We start from the raw sequence: 22,571 nt of genomic DNA on the forward strand, positions 1-22,571 counted from the left end.
CTATATCTTTTGATAGCCGGGCACCATCAGCTTTCTTCACCACGTTTGCTTATTCACCCACTTTGTCTTCAGCGGTTGTGTCGGGAAGGTGAGCATCATAGAATGCCGATTTAATAGAAGAAAGTATTCTTGCTTTGAGGGAGTACTTGAGTGGAGGCCCAATGTCCTTCTGCAGCTCGGGTTTTAATAAGCATCTCAAGCAATTTGATAGGCCGTCCCACTTGGAAATCGTGGCTGGAAGTACAGCTGTTGGGCAGAACTGACTGCTGTCACCCACACCTCTCACCGCCTTGCTGTTGTATACCACTTAACACCTTGAAAGTCCATTGAATTTCCAAGAAAAAAAAATTTTTAATTAAGAAATACTCACTTTGATTTAAAAATCAAAGAATTATCAAAAGCATAATGTAAGTTTTCCTGTCACAGATCTGTGAATCGACCCAGTCCTCAGCCCCTGCCCTCCAAAAGCCCCCAGCCAACCCATTGTTAGCAACTCTCTGTGCGGCAGAAGGAGACTCCGCCCATCCTCAGCATTGCTCTTCTGCGGGGACCCACTGTGGCAGATTTCATCCGTTTTGCTGAGAGGCTTCCTCTTGTTCACTGGCCCGCAGCATTCCCAAGCAGGGAGTCCTTCTCCAGGGACGGTCTCCCTTGACAGCATGTCCCGAGTGCATGAAATAAAGTCTCTCCATCCTTGCTTCTGAGGGAGCACTCTGGCTGCCCTCCTTCCAAGACAGACTTATTTGCTCGTCGGCAGCCTATGATGCTTTCAGTCTCTCTGTCAGCGCCATAGCTCAAATGCATGGATTCTTCGTTGGGCTTCCTCATTCGGTGTTCAACTTTCACACACGCACAAGGCCATTGAAAAGACCATCGCTGGGTCAGGTACACCTTAGCCCTCAAAGGAACGTCCTTCCTTTCCAACTCTTTACAGAGCTCTTGTGTAGCAGTGAAATACACCGTATGATCGCTTCACTGCTGCTATTAATTTATAATTCTCATTAAAAGTGAGAATAGTCACTAAATTGTCCATGTTAAAAATATTCAAATGTTTTATTTAATACATTAGGATGTATATCTTCTTACCCTCTAAGATATATTATACTTTATATATTTTCATTTTGTTTTATTATTAATAAATACATTTTTATTTAGCTGTATATTATCTATTTATCACTCTTTTATCACCCTTATTAAATAAAACATCGCAAGTTTTATTTCATACATTAAGATGTATACATGCATCACCCTTTTTTACAAAGCTAGACTGAAAATCTTTTTGTGTGTTTCAGAATCATTTGAATTTCCTTTTCTTTGAGCCATGTATTCATGTCTGTTGGCCATCTTTCTGTTCATGAATCAGTTTAATTCTGTCCTTCCTCCCTGTCCCAATTTTTGGAGACCTTGTTGGCCAAAGGACGAAGAACTCTGGTGAGAAACTTGTAGAGGTGTTGGAACATTGGATGGCCCGGGTTGATTTCGGATGTGACCTGCTGACTTATCCTGACTCCCTCTAGGTATCTCGTGGACTATCAAAGAGACCGCTGGTAACAGTGGGCCAACCCAAGAGGGCCGAGAACCGAAGAACCGAAACAGCTTCTCCTATGGACAGCTGCCCAAGCCGACTTCTACCTACTCCCTGAGCAGCTTTTTCAAAGGTAAAGAGTATTGTTCAAAGGACCGGGAACTCGGCTTTTTTTTACGTCTAGAAGAAAAGCTATTACGACAAGATAAAGAATTATCCATGGAACTGAAAGGCCAGGGTTAGGAGTAGAGGCAGTGTAAGAAAAGTCCCAAGAGGAGGACTTGGTCTCTCGAGGATACTAGGCCAGGTTGACACGAGCCTTGCCTGTGACAGCTACTGAAGAGATTTGCCCAGACTTAAACCTTCCCTGCCTTTTATTGATTGATTGATGTTGTTAGGACAGCTCACATATCTAAAGTTGAATGAAAGTATTTTTAAGCCCCAAGTTCCCGTATCGCATAGCGTTCAATATGTGTGTCCTTAATCGAGTCTGAATTGCTCACACTGACTTGAGCTGTTGATCTCTTCCCTCGTGTCTTCTTTACCTGTAGGGAGAACTAGACTTGGAAGTTTCCAGTCCCTTTCCGATGGTAGGCGTTGGACCCTCTTCTCTTGATTGCTGTGGGAGCTATACCTGAGCTGGGTTACAGTATGGGGAACCATGAGACAGATGGGCATTAGATGGGCAGGTGAACTTCCTGCCAACTCTACTGTGGCTATTAGGGAAGTGTTCTGATGCTGTGTAAACAGGGAGAGATGATTCTGACCGGGAGAGGGTGGGTGTAAGACTGACTCCTAGAGAGTCTGACTGTGGGGAGAAATCAAGGCCTGCTTTGAGCCAGGAAGCTACCTGGAGAGCCCAGCCATTTCTGTAACATTTGATGTTTGGCAAGGAAGCCGTGAATGGATGACAAGAAGCAGGACTCCTGGTGCCCTTCTGAAACAGATGCCTGTTGTGTTCTGTTTTGTTTGTTGCTATTGTTTTGTTATTGTTTTAGCGCTGTCGGACACACCTGCCAAAAGCTATGCTCCAGAGCTGGGGAGGCCCAAGGGGGAGTACAGGGTGAGTTATGCTGTCTTACCCATTATAGAGTGCTTTGACAGGTGTGATCTCTTTGAGGTAGGTGGAGGAGGTATTGTTTTGGGGTTTTTTTTTCTTTTTTAAATCATTTTATTGGGGGCTCATGCAACTTTATCAAAATCCATACATCCATGCGTTGTGTCAAGCACATTTGTACATTTGTTGCCATCATCATTCTCAAAACATTTTCTTTTCTACTTGAGCCTTTGGTATCAGCTCCTCATTTTTTCCCTCTCCTCCACCCTCTCACGAACCCTCGAAAATTTGTAAATTATTATTACTTTGTCATGTCTTACACTGTCTGACATCTCCCTTCACCCACTTTTCTGTTGTCCGTCCTACAAGGAGAGGGTTATATGTAGATCCTTGTGATCGGTTCCCCCTTTCTATTCCACTTTCCCCTTAATCCTCCTGGTATCACTACTCTCATTATTGGTCCTGAGGGGTTAATCTGTCCTGGATTCCCTGTGTTTCCAGTTCCTATCTGTACCAGTGTACATCCTCCGGCCTAATGACCAGAGGATTTGTAAGGTAGAATTGGGATCATGATGGTGGGGGTGGGGGTGGGGAGGTGAGGTGGTGGGAAGCATTAAAGAACTATAGGAAAGTTGTATGTTTCATCGTTAGTACCCTGCACCCTAACCGGCTCATCTCCGAGGAGGTATTGTTTGAATACGTCTGTGATAACCACTGGTGATAGCACAGTGGTTCCCTGATGGCCTGCTAACCACACAGGCAGCAGCTGCTCGGAGGGAAAAGGATTACGCTCTCTACCACAGTAAAGAGCCACGGTCTCAGAAACCCACGGGGCAGTTCTCCCCGTACGGTGTAAGTGACCTGTCAGGTCACTCTGAGTCCGAATCCACTGCTGGCCTCGCCCACTTTTCTCACGCATGACACTGCCTATTCATCGTCATTTGATCTCGACGCTTGGGGAAATGTGTGTGTGTGAAAGCGAGAGAAACTATTTGCTAAGGCGGAGAAAACAGACGTCATTCATCGGCATCGCAGGATGTGACCCTCATTGTATCTGCGGGTGGGAATCCCTGGGCATCAGGTTCCTGGCCGTTGTGCTTCGTGCCCTTCATGCTCCTTCCTCCACAAGCTCAGAACAGGACCTCCTCTGGGTTTCATGTTCCCTCATCCAACCCCTTCCACAAGCTATTTCCTCCTTAGAGACTCAGACTGTGAGTTCGAGGTGAGGAGCCGGTACGGAATTCATCTCTTGCTATTATTCCAGGATTACAGCAATGACTGGAGCCTCTGTGACACAGTGCGACGCCTCCGGAAAGGGAAGGTGAGGCATGGAATTCTCCTAGGGTTTGGGAATTTAGGGAACTTGTTTCCACAGGAAGGGTTTCTTGACCTCTTTATTAGTTAATGAGATGCTTTTCAGGAGCAAAGGGAACCTACTAATGCCCCAAACCACCTGGGTTGCATGTTGCTTTAATGTAGCAGTAAAGAGCGATGGCTAAGAGGGGTGAGTGCACTGACATTTAGGGCTACAATCCCTTACAGTTGAATTTTTACATATGGTGTGAGATAGGGTTAATGTTAATTTTTCCCCACTAGATTTCCAAGTGTTCACTATGTTTGTAGAGATTGACTTTTCCCCATGGACAAGAGTGCCTTTGTCCAAGTTCAGTTAACTATCAGTGTCGTTCTATTTATGGACTTTTTCTTTCAGTTCATCAACTTACTTATCTATCGTTATGCTGCTACAGCCACGCTGACTTGACTCTCTTAGCTTTGTAGTCATCTTGAAATCAGGTAACACAAGCCCTTTGACTCTGCTATTATCGTCCAAAAGCCTTTTGGCTTCTCTAGATCCTTTGCATTTTCTTGTCAGAGTTGATATCAGCTTGTCAGTGTACAAAAAAGCAGCTAGAATTTTGGTTATGAGTGCATAGACTCTATAGATCAATTTGGGGAGAAGTGACATCATAGTAATTAATGGATTAAAATGGCCATACACCTAAACATGAGAAAGTGGAAAAACAATGAAACATCTGTTACATAGGGACTCGGTGACCCCTAGCCACAACCCCCCACCCCCCCCCTAGTTGTTCCCCTACCCATGATGTTATTTACTCTCCACTCCCTTTCCCCCCACCTCCTCCCCCCCCAACACCTCCCACCCCCCTAGCAATCCAGACGACAGCGAGAGCTCCCTGCAGATCAGCACAAAGGTGGACAGTGTAGTAGGAAGTAGGCAAAAGATTGGACCAGGCACATCACAGGAGAAGATGGACAGGTGGCTGAAGGCACTAGAAACGATGTTCAACATCCTGAGCTGTCTTTAAATTGTGAAGTGACACCATGAGACATCGCTCTGCTCTACGGTGCTAGGCTGGCAACACTGAAAGACTGAGTCTGCCTACTGAGTGTTGGAGGAACTGGGGGAGCTGAGACTTGCAGGCTCAGCTGGTGGGCATGTAAAACAATAGAGCCACTTTGGAAAATGGTCTGGGTAGGTTCTTAGCAGGTAAACATCTCCACACAATCCAGACATCGCACCGTGAAGTATGTGCAAGCCAAGAAAAAGGAAAACATGTTGACACAAACACTTCGGCACAGATATTCCCAGCAGCTTGTATTCATAATTATCCCCCCAGCAGGAAACAAGTGCATCCGTAAGTAAGTGGGTAAGAAAAGGTTGGCATATGCCTCCAATGGAAACTGGTCGGCGATGATCGGAGCAAACTGCCGAGACGGGCCACCACACGGGCTCACCTCAGAAACACGACGCTGAGGAAAGAAGCCAGACACAAAGGAAAACATATTGTGTGGCTCCCTTTTGATGAAATTCCAGAAGAGGCAAAACGGTAGGAACTGCAATCGGGCCAGCGGTTGCCAGGGCCGGAGGTGGCAGAGAGCAGAGTTCAGAAGCAAAAGGAGAGACTGCTGGACCGACGGGAGCATTCTCGATTGTGGGTACCGGCTCCTCAAAACCAACTGTACACTTGAACAAGCGATGATTTTATTGCACTTAGACTTTACGAGACCCAAATCCGATTTCTAGAAATAGAACCAGTGATTTCTCTAGTTGTTGCCTTTGGCAAGACTCCCGGATAGTAACATCTTCTAGGGCGGGGGTTGGCAACCTACAGCTCTGTCAGTAGTACACATGGCTCTGAAGTAAAATTGACAAATGTTGAGGGATATGATTCACATCATGGTGATTTCATTTGTTTTAAAAAAATGTTGGCCCTCGAATAATTTTTGAATGGTTGTGAGGGACAGGATTGGCTCTTCCATCTCAGAAGTTTGCCGACCCCAGTTCTAGGGCATACGGCGGAGCCCTCGTGGCATAGTGGGTTACCCCCTGGGCTGCTCGTTTGGAACCAGCCTCTCAAGGAACCAAGATGAGGCATTCCAGTCTTGGGTGGCTGGACAGGAGCCCCAGAGGCAGTGCCACCCTGTCCGATAGGATCCCTGTGAATCTGAATGGGCTCAGGGGCGGGAGTGGGGGCGAAGGCCGAGGGTGTGATGAGCCCAGGGTCTAGCAGTACAGGGGCCATCCTCATTTCTCTTCACCGTTGCCCGGCTTCAGGGAACGGTCTTCTTCCTTACCCAGGCATTCTCTCCGTGCTCTGCCAGGTCTGCTCTCTGGAAAGATTCCGCTCCTTGCAGGACAAGTTACAGCTCCTGGAAGAAGCGGTGAGCGTGCACGATGGAAACGTCATCACCGCGGTGAGTTACTCGCGGGTGAGGGTTCCCGTTTTCACTCGCTTCAGAAAACCCCACCAAACAAGACGTGAATGTCTTCGGTCAGGTGGTAAGTCAAGATCCGGGCCTTCGTTCTGGAGACAGAGGGTTCTCAGCAGTGCGCGTGTCAGGGCCAAAGTGTCAGGACGCCCACTGTATGTGGAAAGCTTGGCTGTAACCAGGAAGCAGCAGTCAGCCGCTAGGTCTGGTGAGAAACGCTCAGAGGAAGGGGCAACGCGAGAACTGTCTCTCCCCCCGGCCTCCGTCTGGGTGGTTCGGGGGTCAGCTCCCCCGCGACAGCTCATTCCAGGTTTCCATCACAGACCCGGCAGTTGTCTGGGCTGTACAGATTCCTACTGCGCTGCTGCCCTCCTTTGTAGACACCGGGTCCTCTGGGCAGGGCTGTGTGATGCAAGAGTGGAGAACGTATTTCACGTTGTCATCTTTCCCTCTAGGTTCTGATCTTCCTGAAGAGGACACTGAGCAAAGGTGGGCATGCTCTGAGGGGCAGCTATAGTCACACACGAAGGGAGAGGACAGTGTGGCTTCCAGAGCCGGCTGGGCTGGCCTGAGACCGCAGCACCCACATTCCATCTCGGGGCTGCAGCTCACCCTTTAGGGCATCCCACAGATGGCTCCCTTAGTCTGGGGAAGTCAGAGTCCATGCCAAGAGCCTCCTGCTAGGGTTGGTGAAGACTGGCAAGCTGACCGTGTGGCCCAGAGTCACTTTGGATCCATGGAGGATGGAAGCATAGAAATGGGTGCCACTGCCAAGCTGCATCCTCGGTCATCCTCCGTTAGCTTCTGTCTGGCCTGCGGGGATAATGGGACAACTGTGTGAGTGGGAGGCTCGGTGCCACACTTGAGTAACAGACGGGGTGTACCCCCACCTAACTCCTCCTTGCCCCTCCCCTGCCAGAGATCCTCTTCCGAGAGCTGGAGGTGCGCCAGGTGGCCCTGAGGCATCTCATTCACTTCCTCAAGGAAATCGGGGACCAGAAGCTGCTCCTGGAGCTCTTCAGGTGAGAGCCGGCCATGCGGCCTGTGAGCGTCTCAGGGGAAGGGAGTGAAAACGGAGAAGGCTGGAAAAGCTTCAGCACCCAGCTGTTAAAATGACAGGGTAACTACTAATACACATAGCCTGTGACAGGGTGACAGTGTGGCAAGGGGTGCAGAGCAAGACCCTGGAAGCCAAGACAGCTGAGTTAAGGACTGGTGCCACCCCTGGTTCAGAGTGGGCTCCGGCAAACGGCCTCACCTCTCCAATTTTATGAACAATGAAAGGCGTGACCCCTAGCCCCAGGGTGGTTATGAAGGTCAAATGAGTTAGTGTATGCAAAGCTCTTGACTTAATGCCTAGAGTGTTGTATTTATTAATCAACAGCAAGCATTTTCTCATCAAAAGACTTAAGTGTAAGTGTTGTGTCTTCATCGGTCCTGTGATGCCAGGGAAGAGTGCCTTGGGATTGCAGAGGGAGAAGATGTACATGTTTAGGCAGGAGACCCACAGAAAGCCTTGTGGAAGCCGCTATGGTTTGAGTTGGGCCCATGAGACTATGAAGGGGTCGGACAGTTCGAAAGGTCCGAGCCGGGTGTTGGTATCTGCTGCCAAGATGGCGGCTGTCCTGTCCCTGGACATGAGAACTCTGTGGACTCACCCCTTCAGGAGTGAGCACCAGGTGTTCGATGTCCGGGCAAGGGTGGCATCACGGGATAGGTGGAAGTGTGACTCCAGCGCAGAGAGGAGGCGTCCCCAAGATGCCGGTTGGGAAAGCAGGTCACCTGGTGAGGGTCAGGGTGAGCTCCACATGGTTGTCCAGGATCTGCACAGGGGACGTGGTCATTGTGGCAGGTGTCCTCTTTGTTTCTCTCCCACGCTCCCCTCTCCCTTCCCAGCAGAGAGCAAGCCTGTGTCAGGCATCACGGCTACCCCGGGCAGTGCTCTTAACAGGGCGGCCTGCTTAGGTGAGGCTGAACCAGAAGACAGGAGTCCTGTGCTCCAGGGCTCTCTGCTCGATGGGGACGTGGACACGGAGCACTGGGCTCAGGAAGTCGGCACCGACTGAGAAGGCTGCTCTGCTCTTTCAAAGAGGACCGTGGGCCGGAGTAGGTCTCGTGGGGTGGTTAGGGTTCTAGTTATCAGCGCCTTGTCTTTGCCTTTCGCTCAGCTAGAAAACCAGGGAGACTATGATAGCTGTCCACCCTGTGTGTTCAGTGGGTCTCCGGTGATGGGAAGTTTGAGAAGAGGGCTTACCTGGCTCGTGGAGGGAAGCGCGTGCACTAGAGCAGTCACCCTAGTGTGTGAGGTTACACTGCCACCTGTAGGTAGATGAAAACGGCCTCTCCCTCTGCTTCTTCTCAGGTTCCTCGATAGGACAGAGGAGCTGGCGGTAAGTGTGGCCTGTCTTTCTGGTGGGGACGCCCAGCCTCCAGCATCCCAGACTGAACGCTTACCTCGCCCCTGTTGTTGTGGTCAGAAGAAAGGGCTCTGGGAAGCACACAGTTTAATACAGTGCTAAAGGCTGCTGGTGTAGTGATTACCCATTAGGCTGCTAGCCACAAGGTCAGCAGTTCAAACCCACCGGCTGCCCTGTAGGAGAAAGACTTGACCTTCTCTTCCAGTAAAGATTTACCATCTTGGAAACCCCCAGGGGCTGTTCTGCTCTGTCCTGTAGGGTCTCCAACTCTATGACTTAGACTTGCCTCGATGGCAGTGAGTTTGGTTCGGTTCTGGGTGGTACACACAATTAGGTGCTCGACAATAATGCAGAGGTTGGTTGTGGGAGCCCACCGAGACGTCGTGCCTTGCCAGACAGGCCGGGGACCCAGCTTGACCAGGAGTCACAGCCAGCTCAGTGGCAGCTAGCACCTCATTTCTGTTCACACGCACAAGCAACACATGGACAAGCAACGATGTTGTCAGGATTCTCGTCTTCGGGAGCCTTGCCCATTGCTCTTTAGATGAGGCTTTCCCTCCCCTTTCTGTACATGAATGCTTACTGACCTGGTTGATTTGTTTTTAGTGTCTAAGTTGTTTTCTCATAGCATCCCTATCGGGCAGGGTAGAACCCCACTTAATCTTGACGGTTAATGGCTTCCATGTTAGCACAGTTTCAGATGAACTTACTCATAATTTGAATCATTCCTCATGCCCTATTCTCCCTCCCACCCTCCTCACACACATTTACACCCAGCAGCAGTCTCTGAAAATGAAGACTGGGGTTTCAGCGTGGGAAGTCCACTTAATGTGCTACTCCCCCTCCTAAGGAGGCAAAACAGCACAGAGTCTGTCTCTGCTTTTGTAGCTGTCCCACTATCGAGAGCACCTGACCATTCAGGACCCTGACAAGCGAAAAGAATTCCTTAAGACCTGCGTTGGGTAAGTGTGGGCGGAGATGGGCTGCAGTGCAGACGGAATGGAGAGACTGAAGGAGGGTGGGGTGGCTGGATGGTTGCAGGGAAAGGCGAGGAATAATGAATGATGAAGCATCATTAAAGCCGGTCTCACTCTGTGTCCTTAAACACTAGTCTCCAAACAGCATTTGATCTTTTTTTTTTTCAATGAACCCAATTCATATATCTATATTTTGGAAAGAGTTCATTCCCTCCACCACCACCACCTCCACCCACCCGGTTTGCGGTAGTAAAATCGCAGAGTTGGCAGCACTTTATGGGCCATGTGTATGTTTTCCGATGTGAGTGGTCCTTGAACTCTCAAAATACAGGGATCACTGGTCTAGTGCGAGCCTTGATCCAGGGGCTGAGTCCTGGGAAAGTAGCTCAGTGGATTATTCTCCTATTCCCAGGGAGCTGCCTGCTCTAGGAAGCAACTCTTTTTCCTATTCACCAGCCTGCATTGTTTGGAAAATGTTCCTCTTACTGAGCTGAAGCTTGCTTCCTTAGAGCTTTTCATCAGCCCTCTGGATGACTATAAAGGAAGTCCCATTTCCCTCCGACACAGCAGTAGTTAGTCCATCCCATGGTCTTTGCTTCTCAAGTCCAGTGTTCCCCGTTCCTGCAGCTTTTCCTCATTTGATGTGAGTCCCAGACTCCATGTGTGTCTGTGAACGAAACCCTTACTTTAAAAAAAAAATCATTTTATTAGGGGCTCATACAACTCTTTTCACAATCCATACATACATCAGTTGTGTAAAGCACATTTGTACATTCATTGCCCTCATCATTCTCAAAACATTTGCTCTCCACTTAAGGCCCTGGCATCAGCTCCTCATTTTTTCCCCTCCCTCCCCGCTCCCCCCTCCCTCATGAGCCCTTGATAACTTATAAATTATTATTTTGTCATATCTTGCCCTGTCCGACATCTCCCTTCACCCACTTTTCTGTTGTCCGTCCCCCAGGGAGGAAGGCTCCCAGGTCCTGAGGTCTGTCATGTGGTAAACAAAGAGAATGTTAGAACAGCAAAGGAACTAGAATCTACTGTTTTCTCCCTTGAGCTCTTCTAAAAGCTGGCTGTGGATTATACGTGTCTAGGCTAGTATAGTTGACTTTCAGAATTCTCCCCAAAGGAGGGGGAACACGGGACTAAGGCAGCATTTTCTAAAGACTGCCTCTGTGAACTGAAGCTTAACATCTAACTTCTTACCCATTGACTTACCCTATGGCTTATAAGTAAGTTACTATTTGTGCCTCAACTTCTTCTTTTGTAAAAACCTAAAGTTGTGTTGACAGTGGGACCCTTCATAAGCTGTGCAATGCACCGCAGAGCTTCCCTGGGATCTGATGATGGGAAGTTGGGCAGTCTCTCACTAGCCACATGACTCGTTCACCCAACAATCCAGCTCTCCCAGTGAGGGGACTCTCCACCCATCCTGTCTCAGCAGAATCACGAATGACTTCATGTATCTTACCAGCCTTCAGGATACCTCCTAAAGGACAAAATTCCAAGCCAAAAGGGTACATTAATCCCTGCCCCGGCTCTCTCTCTGCCTTTCAGGGATGCTGCAAAGGTGAATTGAGAGCGGGTTTGTGAAGCCCAGGCTTCTGAGGCTGGCAGTGGTGATTTGGTTCTTGGAAGAGACCAAGAGGCGCTAACCCTCTGACCCTCTCCCAGTTTGCCATTTTCAGCAGAAGATACTGCACACATACAAGACCATTACACCCTTCTAGAGCGTCAGATCATCATTGAGGTTAGAATCCTCATTTCTGTGGTTTTCCACTGCCAGCGCTCAGTGCCATGCGGCACCGAGGAGACCTCTGTGTGCGGCGAGTCTTGTCGTTTCCCGTGACCGTCTCTGAGAGCCTATCATTCTCACCCTTTACATGACCCAAAGCAAAACCAAAACAAACGCACTGCTCCTGAGTTGAGTGCCGCTCACAGCGACTGTGTGGGATAGGGTAGAACTATCCTTTGAGTGCCTGAGACTGAGTCTCCACAGCAGCAGAGGGTTTTAACCGCTGCTCTCGTGGCAAGCAGTTCAGTTGATAACCCACTACGCCACCAGGGCCCATTTCTTTAGGACTCCTGGGCTTAGTTGTTAAGTGCCCCGCTTTGAACCAAAAGGTGGCCAGTTCAAACCCACCAGCCACTCTGCAGAAGAGAGGCATTGCAGTACGAATCTATAAAGGTTACAGCAGTGGTCCTCAACCTTCCTAATGCCACGACCCTTTAATATAGTTTCTCATGTTGTGGTGACCTCCAACCATAACATTATTTTTGTTGCTACTTCATAACTGTAATTTTGCTACTGTTATGAATCGTCATGTAAATATCTGATATGCAGGATGTATTTTCATTATCACAAATTGAACATCATTAAAGCATAGTGATGCATCACAAAAACAATATGTAATTCTATATTGTGAAAGATGTGTTTTCTGATGGTCTTAGGCGACCCCTGTGAAAGAGTCATTCGACCCCCAAAGGGGTCGCAACCCACAGGTTGAGAACCGCTGGATTACAGAAGTTCAATTCTGAACTCCTTTCAGAAGTTCAATTCTGCCCTGTAGGGTTGCTCTGAGTCAGAATTGGCTTGATGACAATGGGTTTTCTGGGCTCATCTAAGCAACTTTTGTTTCTTTCTCCTTTTTTTTTTCCTCCTCATTCTTTGGGAAGGAAAGGAAATTGCTAAAATATGAAGGTTTTCCCTCTGCCTGTGTTCCATAGACATCGTTCTTTTTCTTGGGCCCGGCTCATCCCAACACAGGCAAATGACCGCCATCTAGAATCGGCCGGACAGACGGAGATCTTCCGGAAGCACCCCCGCAAAGCTTCCATCCTCAACATGCCGCTAGTGACGACGCTCTTCTATGCCTGCTTCTACCACTACTCGGAGCCCGAGGTACAGGCAGCCGGGGGAGTCAGACCCTGGTGCCCACTGCACAGGCCATGCGTTGTGGCACTCTCTCCGCGAGGAGTGGGTATATTCTTAGCCATCTCCCGGGAAGCTTTCTGGCCCCCAGCAGGGCTGGCTGGGGCAGGTGGGTAGGTTTGTAAAGGTGTGCATGTCTCCCTGTATGTTGGCATGCTACCAGAATAGGTTCTGGTGACCAAAGGGGCACCCTTTCAGATGGGTTGGCCCAGGATAGCGAAGAAACAAGAATGATGTCTGAAAGGGAGCGGCAGGGTATCAGGTAGCTGTGGCTAAGTGGGATTTTGTTTTGACATTTTGGGGGCTTAAAACATTTGGATTTGATTCTCAAAAGTGGATCTGTTGTCCTTATTTGACTCATCAGAGAGCCGGCGAGAGCGCCTTTCAGCCAGGTCGTGCTAACGTCTGGCTAGGCCTAGTTGAGGTTCTTCCCTAAAGTAATGGCTGGATTCAAGTGGGTTTTGTGTGAAATGTAATAAACCTAGAGCATGGAAAAGAAGGCACCCTATTTGGAAAGTTAGGATGCTAGTGTTCTCTCCGTTTCTACCCTAGGGGACATTCAGTAGTCCCATCAACCTGAAGAAGACCTTCAAGGTAGGTCACGATTCTTTGTGGCCCTGCACCACAAGCCCCTCAGGGCTACAGGTGGAAAGGACTGAGCCTGTGGGAAAGGAGAGAAGCCTCACTGAATGGCCAGTGCACTTGGAGCTTGAAAGGCCGGGCCACCTAAGAAGTGTCTTATTTTAAGGAGCAGAATCAATGCCCATCTCCCCGACTCCTTGCTGCTCCCCACCAACTTCTCCTGATGTCTACATTCTAGATCCCAGACAAGCAGTACGTGCTGACAGCCTTGGCTGCTCGTGCCAAGCTCCGCGCCTGGCATGATGTCGATGCCCTCTTTACCACAAAGGTGGGTGCCCTGACCCAGTTTCCTGCTGCTCATGCCAGGGGAGAGCAAAAGGCCCGGCATGCCCTCCTTTTACCCCGGGGCCTCATGGGATATCAAGTTCTAGTTCCCCGGTTTACATTTTTCCTCCAGCTTTTGATGTTCCAGCGGTTCAGACTTACAGCAAAGTTGAAAGGCTCATTAATACACTCTCAGTGAGTCCTGGAGGCACAACTGATTAAGCGCTGGGCTGCTGACTGAGGTCCGTGATTCCACTCCAACCAGCGGCTTTGCTGGAGAGAAGACTTGGCAACCTGGTCCTGGGAAAAATCCTGCCAGGAGACCTGCAGGGCAGCTCCCCTGCCAGACATGGTCGCTGTGAGCGGAGATTCACGCCACAGCACCTGACAACAGTGGATACCCTCACTGCTCCACCAGGTTGTCAGCATGTTGAGCATCTTTGCCTTCTCTCTGACATACACATTTTGTCCATTTTTAATCTGGGCATCTTTTTCCCCCTTTCATATGAGTTATTAAGTTAGTCACCTTAATTACCAAAGCAGTGCATACCTGGGTCCAAGTAAAACATTCTCTAAAAGCTTGGGGAACAGGGAGACAAGTCCCTTCGTTGTCCATCGGCTCCCTTCTCACATCTGTTCTCCACACAAAGGCTGTTACGTGTTTGGCAGGTACCGTTCCAGACCTCTCCCCGTGCATGTGTAAGTAACATCCCATGCACACCGTGACCTTATAGAGCACAAGGGTTTTTCTACGCAGTGCAGCGCATTCTAGAAAATAAGCCAACTGCCTATTCCTTTAGCAGACTTTCCCCTGCATTCCTGCATAGAGCTAAGAACTGACCTCATCCTCGGCTTGTTGCCGCTCTTCCAAGTCTTTGACGTCTCTGCAAAGCTCATCTCTCCCTCCTTCACCCCTGCCCTCACCACGACGTCTCTGGTCTGATGACTGTGGGTGAGCGCGGTGACTGCGTCTCACCACGCCGCCGCCCGTGTTCCTTTTTCAGAACTGGCTGGGCTATACCAAGAAACGAGCCCCCATCGGCTTCCATCGGGTGGTGGAGATTCTGCACAAGAACAATGCCCCTGTCCAGGTAATGGCTGCCAAAGAGACTTGGAGAGAGAATGATCTAGAGGCCCTGCCTTGCAGCTTCTTATCAGGCAGTGGTGGGAGACGGGACCTGCTCTGGTCTTTACCTGGTGGTCAGTAACCCAAGGCCTGCATGGGGCCCGCAGGTAGAAAAGAGCAGGGAGAGCAGTTCTGCTCTGTCCGGCACAAGTCATCCCAGTGTGCCCTCTCCAGGGAGCCTCTGCTGAACATAGCTGGCCTACGCAGAGGGCGGAGGGACAGCACTCGCTGAGCGGCCGAGGGCGCTCTGGTCACGACACTGGATCAGATCCAGAGCAAAGCTGCGTAAACTGTGGCCATCACGAAAAATTGGGCAGTAGTAGGAGGTGAATCCGAGGTACTTCTGTCAGTGCTCATCTCTGCTGCAAACTCCTCAGGCCCGAAGGGGTCGCGAGGAGAAAAAGCTTATGAAGCCCTGCCATAGAGGATTCCCGTTGTTGGCGTGGGGTTGGGGCACGAGGTTTGTGGGCGCTGCTGCTGTCACTCCGAGCACTGCCCAGGGCCCGCCCCAGTTCCCATCTCACCCTTTTTAAGAAATAATAATTTTATCATGGTAAAATAGATGGAGCAAAAAGTTGGTCACTGTGATAATTTTTCAGGGTGCATTCCAGTGCTTCCACAGTCACGTTGTTCAGCCGTGTTTTCAAGGCTGAAGATGACGGATCAGAAAACAGAACAAAACAGAAAAGAGCACACTGTGGTAGTTACATCACCTGGTGTCACTTTGGGACTTGAGAGGATTAAGAGTGGTGTCCCAGGGATTAGAGCTTCGTTTTGCTTTACAGCTGAATACCGTTCCATTGTCTGGATCGTTCGTTCATCCGTTGACAGACACTGGGGTGGTTTCTACCTGGTGGCTGGTAGCATACTGCTTCAGTGAGCACTCATGGACAAGCATGTGAATCCCTGAGTTCAGGGCTCGTGGGTCTTGAGGTTGGAATTAATTGCTGGGTTGGTTGGTGGCTCATATGTGTACTCTTTTGAAGGACCACTAAAGGTTTGTACCACTTCACATTCCCGCCAGTGATATACCAGGCTTCCAGTTTCTCCACGTTCTTGCCAACGTACGTGTGTTAATCTGGGTAGACTAGAGAAATTAATCCATAGACACTCATTTGTATATAAGATAGAGTTTTAGATAAAGGATAGTTATACATTAAGAAAGCATCCCAACCCAGTCCAGGCCAAGCCCATAAGTCCAATATTAGCCCATATGTCCAATACCAATCTCTAAAGTCCTCTTCAGACTCAAGAAACACATGCAATGACACCGAATGCAGGACGATCACAGGCCAGTGGGTGGAAAGTCTTTGGATCCAGTGGTGTTGTAAGCATGTCAGCGCTGGCAGGGGTCTCCACGTGACTTCTCCAGTTCCCAGGGCACAGGGTCTATCAGCGTAGTGTCATGTGTCTTGTCAGTAGAGAGTCTCCAAGGGAGTGAGTAGAGAGAGAGTCTCTCTTGCCTCCAAGGAGGAAATCCGGAGTTCCCAGAATTCCCAGGGGAAGCCCATGCCCACACAGAGGTCTCATTGGCTATGACCCGATTGACAGACTAGACTCCACCCCTTCACTCTTAGTCCTCTCAAGTCCCAAAGTGACACCAGATGATGTAACTACCACAGTGTGCTCTTTTCTGTTTTGTTCTGTTTTCTGATCAGTCATCTTGGTTGATGTGAAGTGTGTATCTCACTATGGTTTCTCTAATGGCCATAGACATCTGATGATTGGCTATATTTTCTCAGAGAAACTGTTCAAGTGCTTTGCCCACTTTTTTATTGCATTTTGATCTGCGCAAAGTGTGGTTGATGAAGGGAATTGTAGATGTTGGCTACTGGCCTCTCTTGCCTTCTTCAGGAATTTTTAGAATTCTGTGTTTTATGGGTTAGAGCATCATTAATTGGGAATACCTCTTTCCACAGATACTACAAGAGTATGTCAATCTGGTGGAAGATGTGGACATGAAGTTGAACTTGGCTACTAAGTTCAAATGCCATGATGTCGTCATTGATGTGAGTCTCCAGGAAATGAGGCCCAGCGTTAGACTCTCACTGGAGAGTAGGGATGACCGTATTCCAGGAGGCCCTGAGTTAGACCCTCACTGGAGGGTAGGGATGTCCCAGTAGGCCTTGAGTTAGACCCTCACTGGAGAGTAGGAATGACTGTCTCAGGAGACCCTCAGTGGAGAGTAGGGGATTGCTAAATACTCTGTCCTTGATCCTGAAGAGCTTCCAAAAATTATCGGACAAAGCAGCCATGTTAGTGGGATCACACACTATTTGTTCTTTAACGGCAAGAGTTGTCTTGGAGACCAGTACTCCCATATTGTTTTTCAGCCTTTTAAGTGGATTCTCCCAGCGTGTGTAAATATGTCACACTAAGAATTTGTAGAGCTGGTTGAGCCAAATCAGGTCAGCTGACTTGCCTTCACCATGGAGCTCTGTGGGTGCTTGACCCCTCGGCCTCTCCGGAGCCCTGGGTACAGAGTGGTGGGCACAGAAAGACAAGGCCCCTTGTAGAGCAGGTCCGCTCCCTGGGATTTGATGCGGTGTGTTGTGCCGCACAGACCTGCCGGGACCTGAAGGACCGCCAGCAGTTGATGGCCTACCGGGGTAAGGTGGACAAAGGCTCTGCCGAGGAGGAGAAGATTGACACCATTCTCAGCAGCCCGGTGAGCCGCCCCGCGCCGCCCTCCAGCTCACAGGACCGGTCAGCTCGGCCCGGCTGAGCCTCTGGGTGCCAACTTTGTGGCCCAAGGGTGAAAGCCCTGCTGAGACCAGCAGAACTGCCTCCTGAGATGTGGGGTGGGACTAGGGTGATCTGGGGCCGCTGGCTGAGCCGTCCCTGCACTGCCCTGGTCCTGGTGAACTCCTGAAGGATAAAAGCAAATATTACAGATTCAAACGGACCCCACCATCGTCGTCTTTGAATAGATGTGACCTACCTGCTGGGTGGGGAAGGTGCGACCTCTAGGGAGCTCAGCTGGTTCAGCCCTCCTTGCTCCAAAGATCCGAGCTTGGGTGACTGGAGCGTAGTTTCCTGCTCGGTATTTGGAGACCTACCCAGGGGTCATGTAAAGCTAGGTCAGCTTGGGCCTGCGGAGGGCAGAAGCGGTGGTGGGGCTGCCCGAAATCAGGCTTGTAAAATGCAAAATAGGTTAGGTATTGAATACATCCTTGGATAAGTGACACTACATACCCGTATTTAAAACGCTTTCTCAGCCCCCTTCCCTTCCCTGGCCTGGCTAGGAGCCTGCTTCCCCATAAAGACGCGGCCAGCACAACTGACTCTCCCGTGCGCTCTCTCTACAGCAAATCCGATGGAAGAACTGAGCGTCGTTCACTCCCTGAAACTGACCAGCCTCGTGTCCTCCTTCCCCTCCTGTGAGAGAAGACAGCTCCTCCCTGGGAGCGGCGGTCACAGGCTCCCCCGGCACGAACCGTCGACAACAAGCCGTGCCTGGTGCTCCGGGACAGAAGCCCGACGACTTTAGGCTGACCTTTCTACCAAGGGTCAAGATCACAAGCTGTGGCTGCTCCTGAGAAAGACTCTCTGCACCTGGTGCTCGTGTGGAGGTGGCTGTGGGTTCCGGTTGAGCCCATGGTCTCTCTCTCAGGCTGAGAAAAGAGGCCTCCTGGCCCACGGGAGCTCACAGGGTGGGTGGCCTCTCTTCTTCTCAGCTCCTGATGACCCTGGACATGATCTGGACATAGGCAGCCCTGCTCTAAATGCAGGCAGAGCAGGACCACGTGTCTGCATCGCAGTGCCACAGAGCGGTGCTAGCATTGCCCGGGACTGACGGACGGGAGACGAGCTCACAGACGAGCTCACATGGTCCCCTGACCTGCTGGGGGAGAGATGGCCGGCATCGGACTACTTCAGCCAGTGCCCCTCTGCTGTCACAGCCACTGTATCCTCTGACCAAAAACACATGGTTCCTTTTGCACCTACACACCGAGGCACTGAGATGACCTTGAGTGGGTGTCCAAACCACTGCCTTTTCTTGTTCTTCTCCCACCCCAGCCCCATGTCCGTCTGGGGCATGGCTGGGGCAGGACTTGAGGACAAAGCAACATTTCACTTCGCCAGGCGCTTCTTGAAGCTTCCCGGGGCCGAACCCAGCAGCCTTTCTGACCCTGGAGTATTAGGATAGAGGTCTTCTGTTCCCTGGTCTTTGAGAAGACCATCCTGCCACACTAACGTTTGCCCTGTACCGAGTTTCGCCTCCTTCCCACCCACTGAGCTGGGTTTCCCCGACTTGCCCAGACTCCTAATAAAGCTGTTTGCTTCTGGGTGCTGTCTCTGGTCCTCTGCGTGTTTTATGCAGACTGAGATCACGACTTATCGCGCCCGTGTCCGCGCGCAGCGGCCTGTCCCCCGGTCAGGTTAGAGGGTGGTGCTTGCAGGGGAGCAGGGCCGTCTGGCTGAGTGAGCCGCCAAAGCAGCAGACCAGAGCCCCTACTTCCTTTCCCAGCCCTTCGCTGGCCAGCTGAGTGGGCCCAAGGAGCCCCTGTACTTCTCTGCACCTGCCTCAGCCTGTACCAGGCAGGCATGGTGATTGCTAAACTTTCAGAGTTGTCTGGGGCTGGTGCACTGGCTGTCTTGGTAGGAAATGGGGAGATGCTCCCTCCTGTAAAGGTACCCAGCATGCTTTAAGGCAGAGTGGTTTTCAGCAGGAGGTGACTTTGCCACTGCCACCACCCCCGAGAGCTGTTTGGTCATGCTGAGAGACCCTTGGGGTTATCACAACTTGGTGACGTTCTTGGCATTTAGTAGGTAGAGGCTAGGGATCCTGCCAATGTTGGGAATGCACAGGGCAGCCCCCTCAGCAAAGAATTGGCCAGGCCCACATGTGAATAGTGCTGAAATTGGACACCCCCCACCCCACCCCCTTCAAGGGGATTCACTCTATCTTGCTCCTGTGCTATCCCGGGAACCTCTGACTCGGCTCCTTCCCTGATCCTCTCTTGCTTTTGGAGAAACTATCAGTAGATTCAAGTGCTAAACTGCATAATTATTATCACTTCTGAGCAGATGATGGGACTAGCTAACTCGTGTATTTGGGCTCTTTCAGAGAGCGGAACCTCGAGGTATGTGAGTAGACCTCGTCTCAGGAGCCCCAGTGGCGAAAGCTTCTGGAGGGGGGCAGTTTGAACCCAGTAGCTGCTCCCCAAGAAATGATGTGGCAGAGAAAGATGTCTGCTTCCATAAAGATTTCAGACTTAGAAGCCCTACGAGGGCAGGTCTGTACTGACCCATGGGATCACTGTTGTGAGATAACGTAGAGACTACTCTTATCTTACAAATCCAATGGGTTTGAGAGGGTACGATCTGCAATGAGAAAACTTGCAGATAAGAGAAAATGCAGTTGGAGCATGCAGACCCTGTAGTGTAGACACAAACTATTAGAGGCCGGCTTCAGTACGTAGCCTGCAACACGTGACAGGTTTTACACAAAGGGCAGTTCACAGTTTGAAGGTTTACAAAGAAGTAACACATCAGCCAAGTTACTCACAGCCAGGAGGGGAGGATGAGGCTGGGAACATGGAAGTAACCGATAAGCTTGCAGGCTGCTGCCTTCTGCAGCTTTAGTCAGGGAATAGCAGGCAAGTGACTGTTTATCCCAGGCGGAGAGACAGGTCAGCCGTTGCTTCATCAGCTCCCGTGGCTGAGCCGTCAGCACTGAACCATGGAAGGTGTTGGTCCTGTCCCACTCGCTTAAGGAGCAAGCAACTCCCCCCTACCCCCACCGCTGTGAGTCAGAATTGATGCGTGGTTAGTGAGCTGTGCTTATATCTAATGGACATGTGGGATTTGTTACAGAGAGGTGAGCTTGCTTAAGCTTGAGAGTTGGTTGAACAGTTTCACCCTCGTGTCTGATGGTGAAGCTTGAAGTCGGGAAGTGCGGGTGGATGTAAAGTGTGGGAGAGCAGGGACCCTTGAGGAGGCCCTGGAGCCTTTGCAAGCGTCCGGCAGGAGAAGCGGGTGCCCTTTGCCATTGAGGTGAACGTGCACCTGCCTAGGAGGTGAGATGCTGAAGGAGAAGATGTAGCAGTTGGCCCAGCTGCTGCCCCTCCCCAACAAGATAGCCAGCAGATAGCGACACTGTGTGTGAGCCGCAAGTGCCCGCCCCTGACCTTGCAACGTACCCATCCAATGACTTTTGCTACACTTGTATGGTCCAAATCGGGCACAAGAGTCTCTCTTGTGACCCACCCACCCAGAAACATACAGGGTGGAAATGTAGTTCAATCTAAGCCACAATTAACTGAATCCTATTTTGAGAAGACATTAATGAAGGGTCTGTCTCTATAAAGCCCTCTTGCGCTACCCTGATTGTGCTGACCTGGGAGGTTGGGAGCTCTCGTTTCCTCTGGAGCAGAAAACCACTGGATGAGCTACCTACCCTGGCTGCAGCGATAGGCTCAGGCATTGGAACAAATAGGGTGGGGCAGGAACGTGCAGCGTTCTGTTCTGCATAGGGTTGCTATGGGCCGGAGCCAACTCACCTAACACCACCACCACTTACATAGGAGCCCTACGGGCATAGTGGGTTCGCACTGGGCTGCAATCCAGAAGATCAGCAGTTTGAAACCATCAGCCGCTCTGCAGGAGAAAGATGGGTCCTTGTACTCCCGTAGAGTTACAGTTTCAGAAACTCACCGGAGCAATTCCACCCTGCCTGATAGGGTCTCTATGAGTCAGACCGATGGACTTGATGGCAGTGGACCCACTGTTTAACGAGCCCTCGTGGTCCTGCCAGGTAAGGTTAGACTGCTAACCACAAAATTGGTAGTTCAAATCCACCACCTTCCCCACTTGAGAGAGAGGGGGCTGTCTGCTCCCATAGAGATGTATAGCCTCTGAAGCCCTACACCAGGCCACGACGACTGATGGCAATGGGCTTATCTACCACTTTGGTGAGCTCCTTAGACTTAGGGACTTGCATACGCCGCACTTCAAATCCTGGGGCTTTGCTTTTAAAGAGACAGTGTGGCACACAGCCGCCCTATGAAAGGGATCTGGGATTTGAGGAGCTTTGGGTTCTACTTTCAGCCTGGCTATTACTGTCCAATAAGAGATGAGGGTTCTGGATATCATGAATCTCTAAACGAAAGAAGGGCTTGGGAAATTAACTCCTTGAGTAGTGCTAAGATCTGTCTGATATAGCAGTCTGCAAAAAAAAAAAACCAAGCAAACCCCAAACCCTGGAAAGCTAGGATATTCTTCTGGGGGAAAGGAAGGTCCCAAAGGCCCTTGGGTGCGTTGGCAATTGTGAAAAGAATCTGTGTCCTATAGGTGGGGCTGGCCCCTTTAAGATTCAAAAGCGGAAGTAATCTGGTAGCTAAGGAGTCATAATGACCACTCTTGGGTAATTAATGCCCCTTGAACTTGTAGTTCTTACATCCGGACTGGCACTGGGGAGCCCAGCGGATCTTCTCCGCTGGGGAGGTGAGCACTGTGGACAGGGTCCCCCATCTCTGCATTTACTGTGCAGTCAGGCTCTAAATATTCCCGTCCGACACTGGGCACCGGCAGGGGTTCATTTGGGCAGTTTAATACCCTGTAGAGAGAACCAAGAGTTTAAAGGAAGGGAAGAATTCTTTTGAAATGACAGTGGTCAATCCTGTTTCTAAAACTTGGGAGGTTTTAGAAGGGGAGAAAGCCCCGGTCCCCAAGCAGCTGTGGAAGCGGGTGCCGAGGTCAACTCATCTGGCCAGAACACCACCTGCTGCGGAGGAAAATGCCTGCGGGATTCTGGTCAGCTTTCCTAGGAGCCTGCTGCATTCCCCAGTTCAGGGGGCCGTGATTTGAAAGCTTCCAGAACCTACACTCCCTAGAGAGGTGGGTGAGCTCTCCACGCTCAGAATCTGAGAGCAGACAGGGGCTGGACACCCC

The 22,571-nt window shown here is 50.4% G+C and overlaps 2 protein-coding genes across 3 annotated transcripts in view; both read left to right on the forward strand.

The window, feature by feature from the left end:
• VIPAS39 (VPS33B interacting protein, apical-basolateral polarity regulator, spe-39 homolog) overlaps positions 1-18,966 on the forward strand; it is a 21,052-nt gene extending 2,086 nt beyond the window's left edge. The window contains exons 3-19 of one of the 2 annotated variants that reach the window (XM_004699053.2): positions 1,518-1,658; positions 2,077-2,115; positions 2,524-2,588; positions 3,847-3,903; positions 6,207-6,299; positions 6,770-6,803; positions 7,234-7,336; positions 8,677-8,704; positions 9,620-9,693; positions 11,386-11,461; positions 12,479-12,613; positions 13,196-13,237; positions 13,464-13,553; positions 14,554-14,640; positions 16,595-16,684; positions 17,239-17,343; positions 17,984-18,966. In XM_004699053.2, coding sequence (XP_004699110.1) covers positions 1,518-1,658; positions 2,077-2,115; positions 2,524-2,588; positions 3,847-3,903; positions 6,207-6,299; positions 6,770-6,803; positions 7,234-7,336; positions 8,677-8,704; positions 9,620-9,693; positions 11,386-11,461; positions 12,479-12,613; positions 13,196-13,237; positions 13,464-13,553; positions 14,554-14,640; positions 16,595-16,684; positions 17,239-17,343; positions 17,984-18,004 — 1,280 coding nt within the window. In that variant the 3' untranslated portion in view covers positions 18,005-18,966. The remainder of the gene's footprint in view (positions 1-1,517; positions 1,659-2,076; positions 2,116-2,523; positions 2,589-3,846; positions 3,904-6,206; positions 6,300-6,769; positions 6,804-7,233; positions 7,337-8,676; positions 8,705-9,619; positions 9,694-11,385; positions 11,462-12,478; positions 12,614-13,195; positions 13,238-13,463; positions 13,554-14,553; positions 14,641-16,594; positions 16,685-17,238; positions 17,344-17,983) is intronic. The other variant, XM_045287774.1, reaches the window with a different exon arrangement.
• A 1,511-nt stretch (positions 18,967-20,477) lies between these two features.
• NOXRED1 (NADP dependent oxidoreductase domain containing 1) overlaps positions 20,478-22,571 on the forward strand; it is an 18,297-nt gene continuing 16,203 nt past the window's right edge. Inside the window, exon 1 of the mRNA XM_030885041.1 lies at positions 20,478-20,499. Within this exon, the coding sequence (XP_030740901.1) occupies positions 20,478-20,499 (22 nt within the window). The remainder of the gene's footprint in view (positions 20,500-22,571) is intronic.

This window comes from Echinops telfairi, unplaced genomic scaffold (genome assembly GCF_000313985.2).
Source record: "Echinops telfairi isolate 266 unplaced genomic scaffold, ASM31398v2 ScPeMD7_18;HRSCAF=68, whole genome shotgun sequence".
In the NCBI taxonomy this organism is placed as follows: domain Eukaryota; kingdom Metazoa; phylum Chordata; class Mammalia; order Afrosoricida; family Tenrecidae; genus Echinops; species Echinops telfairi.